At 32.5% G+C, this 10,248-nt stretch overlaps 1 protein-coding gene and 1 pseudogene across 2 annotated transcripts; both read right to left on the bottom strand.

Annotated features, from left to right (window-relative positions):
- Nucleotides 1-457: 457 nt before the first annotated feature.
- Nucleotides 458-1,059, bottom strand: LOC111303641 (protein LIGHT-DEPENDENT SHORT HYPOCOTYLS 2-like). Its single transcript, XM_089765229.1, has one exon. The coding sequence runs from the start codon at nt 1,057-1,059 to the stop codon at nt 496-498; it is 564 nt and encodes a 187-aa protein (XP_089621355.1). The 3' UTR covers nt 458-495.
- A 375-nt stretch (nt 1,060-1,434) lies between these two features.
- On the bottom strand, nt 1,435-6,729 carry LOC111303635 (disease resistance protein At4g27190-like; annotated as a pseudogene). Its single transcript, XR_016344902.1, has 8 exons — nt 4,989-6,729; nt 4,671-4,724; nt 4,495-4,583; nt 3,140-3,267; nt 2,666-2,821; nt 2,344-2,564; nt 1,836-1,886; nt 1,435-1,517 (listed from the first exon to the last, which is right to left on the bottom strand). The product of XR_016344902.1 is annotated as a disease resistance protein At4g27190-like (transcript).
- Nucleotides 6,730-10,248: the final 3,519 nt, after the last annotated feature.

Genomic DNA, 10,248 nt, shown 5'->3' with positions numbered 1-10,248 from the left:
AAAAGCAGGTAGCAAAAATAGAAAGAAGCATATATATTAATCAGAAAGATGAATAGATAAGAAATATGAATCAGAAATCCTAAAGCACTAACTTAGTTACACACATAATTCAAAGTACATAACAAGTTGATTACTGGTTGGGTATATATTACATATAATAGCATCACTTTTGCTACCATCATTTTCTTTTTGGTACTAATATTCCTTCCCAATTACCTCTGCTTCCTAGTAACTGATCATCCAGTCACTACCATTCCAAACTGTCCCCTAAAAGAGCAATTTGAAGAGTACCCACTTACCTTGTTTTCAAACCAAAGCAAAAATACAGAGAGGGTACAGCCCAAAGTACAAAAAACAACATAAAATTAATCAGTACTAGTAAGTAATTACCATTCCTATACAAATAAAGTTACCAACAAGAAAAAAGAGAATAATATAACATGTTTATACTGATCATTTTCACCATATATTTGATTCATTTTTCAATCAAGATAATTAAACTTCTTTGTCACTCACTTGCAATAGTGGCATCACGGCAAGTGTAGCTGGTGGTGGAGCCAGTGATTTTGCTGATGGTGCTACCTTCTGCTTAGACTTCTTTCTTTTCTTCTCATAGCTAACCCCTCTAGCTTTGGCCTGTGAATCCCTAACTTCCCTTAAGTAAATCCTGACAGCTGGAGCTGCAAAAGGATTCACTTCTGGCCTACCTCCATGTTCCTTGTAAGCAGCCTGGAGTCGATCAATGAGTGCATTAAGGCTACCCCAGAATTGTCCAAGAGGGCAATAGCAAGGAGCGGGAGGGTTAGGGAGGCCAAAGAAAGGGCAAATCCTGATATGAACTTTGGTCTCGCCAAATTGATCGAGGTACCTAAGAAACTCAAGGACATGATCACCACCACACATTGAAAGAGACAGTGGAGGCCTATGGTTTCTCAGGTATTGGCAAAAAGTGTTCCAATCTCTTCTTTTCTGGCTCTCATAGTCGCTTGGAGTGGTCGATGGAGATGGAGTTGTAGTGCTACGTTTTGGACCTTGGAAACAATCATTTATTTTAGGCATTACACTACTTACGAAAGTGCTATAAACAAACTTCAATCTCCAAAAAGTAAGTAGAGAGAAAACATATCTGAATCAATGTTGAGAAAGAAGGAAAATCACCGGAGAGAAAGAAAAGACGAAGGCACAACACTAAGATTAGCAATCAAGAAACAAGAAAAAGCAAAGGTACCAACTATTTAGCGAGACAATTGTAGTGTACAGACTCCACTGGTGCTAACGGCAGGCATACATACATGCATAGGATGTTGTTTTATAATTTAGTCAGCAATACTTCCTAAAATGTGTAGCATAAACTTTCTAAAATGGCGGAATATGCATCGGCTGATTTTCTGCTTTTGACTAAATGAGAGTACCTTTGGATAAAACTAGGAAATGCTAATAAAACATCCTCTCAAAGGCTTGAATTGAACGATTACCTGATTGTTGGGATTCATCTCGAATCGAAGCTTCGGGAATACCTTCATATTCTACCAATTTCAAATGCATCAGTAGAAGCACACTGGCTTTCCAAATAAACAACAAAATAAGGATAAATAAATCTAGCAAGTGTCAATATGTGGATTGGATTATCGAGGCCCTACACAAATTCAAGTGCATGCAATCCTTTTGGTTTGTTATTTAATATTAACCCTCAACTTGTAATATGACATGCGAGATTCATATTTCAAGAAATGTTCATCATTCAGATATAGCTGTGTTTCTCTATCTGCATCTAGACTTATTTGACAGCAAAAAACAAAAAATTAGAAACCTTAAAGTTCAGAGGAATTAGTTACCTGGTTGTGCAACCATATCTTGTATTGATGCTTCAAATACATCTTCATATCCTGCCAATTTCAAATGCGCCGGACATTACTAACAGTTTTTCTCAAACAACCGTTTTTTTAGGCATTGAATATGTAATGTTTCTGATATAATTTCGAGCGCAACCAGATGAGAGAAACAGAACAGTTGAGCACATTCCTCCACCACTATCTTCTTTATGATACAATTTACGATATTTTATTCTTTTTTCAGATTTACATTTAATTTCTCCCTAAGCATTTATATGCACACACTAGCAAGAAATGATGTATCAGGTCGCAAAAATTGTAAACTCCATGATTTAGGATATGCCTGTGAAATTTTCCGATTTAGGTATTAACCATCAACTTATAATTACAAAACAGAAAGGATAAAATCATCCCTAGTAATGTAGGATTCGAGGTTCAATGAACATCATTGATCTCTAATATGCATCAAAATTGATTATATGATGATCAAGGAAGGATACTGCCTCCCCACCTTTTGTAGGGCTGATAGTCTTAGCTAAATCAGCAGCGTCTTCCACGTAATTGGGCATATGATCATTACAAAGTGGAGTGTGCAAATTATACACTCCCATGTTATAACAGCCATGGACATGTACCCCTTCATAGGTGGTGATCAAAAATCTTGTATCTTGGTAGTCTCGCTGAACCCATTTCTTCCCTGAACAACCCTTTGTCAAACATTTGTAGTAGAACCTATACAGAGTGGATAAAGGCACGGAAAAAGTAATAATTAAATCAACAAAACTGTTTAGCAACTTCAGAACTTCCTTAACAATATTAGGTGAAGTAATCACCTTGGATGGGGACTTCCCTTCCCAAATGCCATTCCATATTTCCTCGATCTATAACCATTATCAAGTACCTCTTTGGTTCGAACTGCAACTCTATGCCCTCTCGTGGTTTTGCTCACAGAACCTATGACACCCTTGTTTTCATTCTCAGTACAGTTGCTGCAACATGTTAAACCACTCCATTAAAATTCTCCTTCATAAAACCTTGCCCATAAGCTTAATTATATTTGACCAACCACTTGCATAATAGACTTCCATAAGTTCAATTTCATCCTAGGTGTGAGGACTGAAAGACATTTAAAGGCGTTTTACATTGGAGGAACGTGGACTACAAACAGAGCAAAGTAACCCTTCTGGTTAAGGAAGTGAAGGGCACTACTGTTGGATAAAAATGTTTAAATAGTAATAGGTATAAGTAACACTAGAGAACAGCAATGTCTACTTCACAGAGTACATCAATAGAAATGCTTAACTGACCTTCTTTTGGCCTTAAGTTCATCTTCATCAACGTCTACTTCACAAATTTCTGAAGCCTGATCAAAGTAACCATCTTCTAGCCTCTTGTTCTTCTCTGATGAAAAAAAGTTCAATGCTTGTTTTGGTGCCTGCAATTAGAACAAATTAAGTGTAATGATAATGGAAAATCAAGGCTGACAAATAAGATTTAACTCAAATTAATAAAATCAAATTACATACACTTCAAATTATGGTTGTTGAAGGTTAAGATATCCTTGAGGATAACTATAAATTATAATCAAGCTCGTCACTATAAGGATTGTTTATAAAATCAGAGAATTTTGCTATAATTTATTTTTTAGAGTTGTAATTAGATATAACTACCTGTGCGTAATTAAAACCATGGATAAAAAATTGTATCAATCCAGAAACTCCAATTGCCATCATAGCAAACAAAACATCACTATTAACATCCCCATTCTGATTCCTCTATTTTTGTTAAATTTAGTCCTCTGCTTCAATTGCAAGTATTTACTTATATAAAATGTTGATTACAGTTAAATCCTTAACACTATTAAGGAAAGGCCTTAACTTGTTGATTTGGTCGATTTGACGCTGACATGCCATGCTATCTTGAAAAATTTTTTGCCCCACAACACACAAAAAATGGCACAAAAAAGAATTTAAGTTCCAGAGTCATGAAGCAATTGAATTAAGTCTTGGGTTCAAAAATTTTTAATAGCATAAAATATATGTAAAATTTAAAAAAATGCAATAAAAAAAGAAAGACAGAGGAAGGAAAGAGAGAAATTGAGAAGGGGAAGGGAATGCGGCGCCAATCCGCCTTTTGTAGGCCAGATTGGCCTCAATATGAGAGATCAAATCTAGACTTTGGACCAAAATATAACAAAATTCTGGCCGCTTGGCTATGATACTTGTATGGGTATGTATATCCAACATTTACACAGTTTTTCTGTTTAAAAGAAAGAGGTAATCTACATTTAAAAAAAAGAAAGTCATTAAGACCAAAGTATTCAAAAAATTTACAATGGGACAAACAAAAACAATCAAAATAGTTCAATTGCTAAATTAAGTTGAATATTTTGAATAAGTTGTACACAAACAATATTTAGGGTTTCATTTCTTAACCGGCCAAGCAAATTGTCAAGTTAAGGCTTCTAATTTCGTGGTATAAGGAGACCCAGCATTTCCGGTCAGAATAACGGACCGTCAAGATAGTAAAACTAAAAACCCAAACAAAACAAAAGATTGTAAGATAAAACTATGAATGTTGTCTTTGGCTGCTCAGTATATTGATATATACTTACATCCAACGTCCTCAAAGGATCGGATGGAAATATGCGTGCCGACGTCACGTCTATCCCCATCAATGGATTGAGTAGAAGCATGCATGACGAAGGAAACTCTGTCACATCTGTCCCCGTTATTTTCTCCTCCTTATAATCTAACAGTAATGAACCGTAATTACATAAAAGAGTTAGACACGAAAAACTAGAAGAGTCGTCTCATAAGGGTTGTAAAGAAGAATTACCTGAGCACTGGCCTTTATGATCTTGTGTTGAAACTTCGAGCTACTTTTCATCATCTACCAATATTCAAAATAAGCAATGTTAAAATCTTCGCTTCTCATCAGATGTTAGCAAACATTTTTTTTACGTTGTGACTTGGCTTTGGTCTCTTCCAATTAGATTTTTTTAGGATAATAAAATTTTACTCATGTTATCAAGAAAAAAAAAAATGTTCAGGACTCATTTTATCCAGACAAGAAAAAAAAAAAAAAGGTTCACATAAGCTAATAAATTAGATGATTAATAAAAAATTAAAAAAAAAAGTTCAAAAGATATATTACCTTTTTGTTGGCCTTCATTATCTATGGTAGCTTCAAGCAGATCCCTGTCTTCTGTCAATTGGGTCATAACATCTTTCTCATTGCTGATAGGGGAAAAGATATGCATCAGATAATCTAGCCGATTTCCCCACTCTGTTTCATTCCAATTCAAATCTTCCCACCACTGACATTCTCCTTTGATTATCTTCAAAGTTTTGCTTGACAATTCCATTTTTGATAACCTTTTAAGCTTCGGGCAATTATAAAAGCCTATGCTTTCTAATTTTGGAGCTATTAATAGACCATTAGAAATGCTGACCAGTCCAGGAAGGTAAAGAAGCAGCAATCTTTTCAAACTAGGGAGAAATTTATTTGACATCTTTGGCTTGACAGATGCATGGCTTACCAGACCGGTGACTTGGGGGCAGTCCTCAACAATAATCTCCTCCAAGTTGACAAAATTTTCAATCAAAGTATGAGAGAAAATATGTCTCAGTTGGGAGCATGCATGCAGCGCGAGGAATTTCAACCTGGACATACATCCACAACGATTTGGTCCTCTCCAAATACTCCATAAATTCTTCATGTAATAAATGCTCAAATATTCTAGAGATTCAAGCACATGCTCTGCAGAACCAGCGTCAGATTCAGATTGATCATCTTCATTTCTTTCGTCATGCATCTCTCCATCAATAAGGGTTTCCATGTTATTACACTCTGCCAACAAGCAAAATTTTAGCCTTTTCATATTCTCGATCCCAAATTCAGATAGATTCATAGCGGTTGCATGGTTGTCCAAGAAAAATGAAGAAGAATATTTGAGTACCGCTTCTATTTCGATTGGAATGTTTCCACCATTCACAAACTTCAAGCATTTATCCCAATTTCTGAATTTTGCTTCAACTTCATGAGGTACACGAGATATGATTCTCCTTTTATGATGGCCAACTGTAAAACTAAAGTGTGACAATGAAGGACATATCAATGATAAATTATCTAAAAGTTGGAATTTAGGCAGGTACAAGCTAAGAGTCTTCAATGTTTTTGAGTTGCATACTTCCTTCACAACGGCTTCCACAGAATCATCCCAACTCTTGTCTGCCTGATTCACATCAATGCTTAATTCAGCAAGTTGCGTGGGAATTGATATTGTCTCAGGGTGAATCACAAAGTTTGATTTCGAATTCTTTTTGCCACAGATATGATAAAATGATACTCTCAAATGACTTAACTTGACTAGCTTTCCAATTTCACTTGGCAGAAGTATGATCTGAGTTTCATCAAGATCAAGCTCCTCGAGATTTTTGGGTTTCCCAACCTGAGGTGATAGTTCCATGAAGAGTTCACAACCTCTTAGCAAGAGCTTTTTTAACGAAACCAACTTGGGAAGAGATTTTGGCAAAGATTTGATGCTAGTATGGGACAAATCTAATACTTGGAGAAGGGCCATGCGCTGAAAGAATAGGGGAGGAATAGCTGTCAGCTCATAATTCCCTTTCAAATACAAATGCAATCAATGAAGCGCAGCTTGGAGATTTTGGTAGCTCAGAGACTTTATGTTTATCATCCGTTAAATGGATCTCTGTGGCTGCCCATTCTTCTTCCTTTCGCAGCTTGGGCAATCCTGACCCACTTGCCTTAGGAACAGACTGCTGCATTTTGGCTGAAGAATTATGTATGCTCTCAGTCAATTCCAAAGGATCTTGCCTTACAAAATACTCTGTTCGTAAAGCATCAATTACAATTTGAAGAGTAGAATATAATCTCCTTCATCATGTATATAGACCAAATAATCTTTGTGCATTTGAGAAATAAAAGTTAAATTTAATTATCACTACTCCTATAAAAAGATATATAATCTCCATGTTTTTTTTTTTTCTGTGATATTCATAGAAAAATATTTTTGCAGTTTAATATTTCAAACAAATAAATTGACCTCAGAGCTATAAAAAGGTATGGTATATTGTTCTCTCTTCTACTCCTATAACCATCATTTCTCATCGGAATTACAACAAGCTAAGTATAAACATATGCATTTGCACTATAAACCAGATTTTGGAATAAACTCCAAAACTACTATGGGTATGACTTGAGAAATTAAAGAACATTTCTTGCATTTTTTTCTATAGCCTAAACCATTTAAACTCTTGCTTTTACCACAAAACAAACAAAAACCAACAATCAACAAATCCCATGTTGAGAAAGCTCTAATAATTATTATTTACTCATTTAAATACCATTCCAACTATTAAATTAACAGTGTTATTCCAAATCTATTAAGTTTAGAATTTAAAAAGTTATTTTGAAATTCAAATCTTTAAAATTATAATATTCAAGTTCTATGTTTATGTTTATATGGTAATGTATAAAATAAATTACATCATCAGTCATTTAATTAATTAAGCTTGTTAAACTTTCTATTTTGACCCATAATATTATTATTATTATTATATTAGTTAGATATATAATTTTTTCGTTGCAGATACTACATGGGCCCTATCCATGCAACATCTTGAAGTATTCTTTTAAACAGTCTATCTAAGGTAGAGGAGGATAAAATAACTTACCAACATTAAATTCACTATCGTGAGCATAATTTGTTAAAAAAATCTTCATAAAAATTGTTGTCTTTATAAATGTAAACAAGAGAAAAATTCCAACCCTTGAAAAATATAAGTTGATTAGCATGATTAACCTAATAGAGAAGATCATTGTCATGCAGTAGTTGTGGAATTGGATTTATAATCTATTATCATCTTCTTTAACAGGGCGCTTGTCATGGGAGCATTTTTTCCCACTTAAAGCATGGACATAAATGAATAAATTTAATAATTTTAAATACGATATAATAATATAATATAAAAATAATATGAAAAAAACGGAAGTAATACGTTTTAAAATTTTAATAAAAATTAAAACTGTATGAATTTAATAAAATCAAAAAATATATTTTATATTTGATAGATCGATATTAATTTAACATGATAATTTTTATATTTTAACATATATTTAATACGATATAAATCCGATACATATAAAGCCTAACACAAATCAAAAGGAGAGCTTATCAAACATTTAAATGCTCGCATATAAAGTTATAAACCAATCGATAAGCAAAGAGACGAAGAAATTAAAGAAGAATTAGTAGACTCAGCGGCAAGTAAATTGTTTGACAAGAATAGAAGCCCATAAATCGATTAAATGCTTGCATATAAAGCGATTGCTAGCTGAATGTTTTTGAACTGTAATCTAGTCCTAATAAGAGTAAACGCATCCGATTCTTACCTACAAACTCTAAAACTGGGTTATGTGAATATATTCCAATAATTGAAGGGGACCCTTCCGTCCCAATAATAATTTGACTTTAAGAAAGTGTTAATTCACTCATTTTCCATCTTCCTTCCTTGGAATCCCTAAGGTTAGGTACCTAAAATGTAGAGGTAAGAAAAAAAATTCGAGAAAATTGAAAATAGATTTGAATTTTTTTTATTCAGTTTGGTTTAAGTTTAAATATTGAATGTTTTAATTCAATTCAATTCATGTTTAAATAAAAAGTAAAAAAAAAAATTATCAAATTAATATTTTTATTAATTGTCATATATTTTAAATTTTTTATAAAATAAAATATTTATTTTATAATTATATTTATTTCAATATATTTAAATTAGTATGAAAATAATAACAAAAGTTATCGATTCGTATCAATTCAATTTTTTAGAGAGATCGGCTTGGATTTGGATCAGGTTTTAAAAATTTATAATATTATGCATTAATCAAACTAGCTGAATTTAATATGGATCAATCCAATCCATTAGCATCCATAGCTAAAAGAAGCTTTTTCTTAAAAAATTAAAATTAAAATTGATAATTTATATATTTATATTTGTAGACACATTATTTTGTCTAAGATTTTTTCGAGACGAAAACAAGCTTCGGTCAAATATTAGGCCCGATTGAGAAGCTTTGGGCCCAATAAAAAATTTTAATTTTATTTAATTATTATTATTATTATTATTATTATTATTATTATTATTATTATTATTATTATTTCTGTTTTAGAAAGTTAAAAAAAAGTCAAAAGTAAAAAAAAATAAAAAAAATGGAAACGAAATCAGAAAACATTTCTAGAAATCATGTATGCGTGGAATTGGAAACAAAATTAGCCTTAATCAAATGAAATCAAAATCCCTAAATCAAAGAAAGTTAAGATCGAATCTGTTAGTGACAGATCAAATCTGTTAGTGACAGATCAAATGTCAACCATTCAATGCAAATCTCTAAAATTACTGTCAAAAGTTCTATAAATCACATTTCAAGACACATGCAACCAAGGGGGGGATAGAAACTTTGGAGGAAAGGTTTTACAAAAAAAATAAAAGTTGCTTAGGTAACCGAGGTTCTGGTTGGGTGATTTTTGGGTTGGATTCGTTCTTTAGGGTTTTTGGAATCAAGATTGATTTTTTTAGGATTTTTTAAAATGGAGAGAATATAGGGAAGAAACATGCAAAAAGAATAAAGGATTCTTTACATTTTGTTTTTTGGGAATTCAATTTGGTTTCTAGGTTTTCATTTTTTATTATGTTTTTTTTCTAGGGTTTGGCTCTTTAAGAATTTTTGGACGGAGGTTCAAGCTTAAGTATAAGTTGATTTCTGGGTTGTCTGGATGTTCTTATGGGCTTTATTTCCTCTGTTTGTAGTTTTTGATATTTCTAGGGTTTATTAGGCTTTTTTTGGGATTTTATGTTTAAAATTGAATTTTTCGACCAACATCACGACAACCAAAGGATGACTAAGGTGGCCAAATTCTAGGTTCATCACTATTTCTGGAAAACTTTGAAGATTCTAGCAGCCAATTGAATTTTTTGGTGCCGAAATTCGAAAAATTTGGCCAATATTCTTGGTCGGATGAATTTTTTGTTGAATATCTAGAAAGAAGCCAAAGAAAACTCTAGCTAGAGAGAGAGAGAGAGCACCAGAGCCATTAGTAGAAGTTAATTTTTTTTTTTTTTACTTTTATAATAGATCCAAACGATGCCATTTTAGCCAACCTTTTAACTTGGTGTTAATTCGACTGACCTGCATGCCTACTTACTTTTGACCCAACCTACAGTGCAAGTTTTCATTTTTCATATTTCATTTTTCTTTTTATTTTTTATTTTTTATTTTATTTTATTTTATTTTATTTTCCTTTTGTTTTGTTTTTTCATCTTTTTATTTTATTTATTTTTTATGTTTTATTTTTGCTTATTATTCTAATTAAGTGGTTAAATTCAAAATTGAA

Source organism: Durio zibethinus, chromosome 9, assembly GCF_047325235.1.
Source record: "Durio zibethinus cultivar Kanyao isolate XHJ-2024 chromosome 9, ASM4732523v1, whole genome shotgun sequence".
Lineage (NCBI taxonomy): Eukaryota > Viridiplantae > Streptophyta > Magnoliopsida > Malvales > Malvaceae > Durio > Durio zibethinus.
This window is presented reverse-complemented; position numbering and strand designations above follow the sequence as displayed.

Coding starts and splice junctions, on each gene's coding strand:
- LOC111303641 (XM_089765229.1), bottom strand. CDS start 1,059: ATGCCTAAAATAAATGATTGTTTCCAAGGTCCAAAACGTAGCACTACA.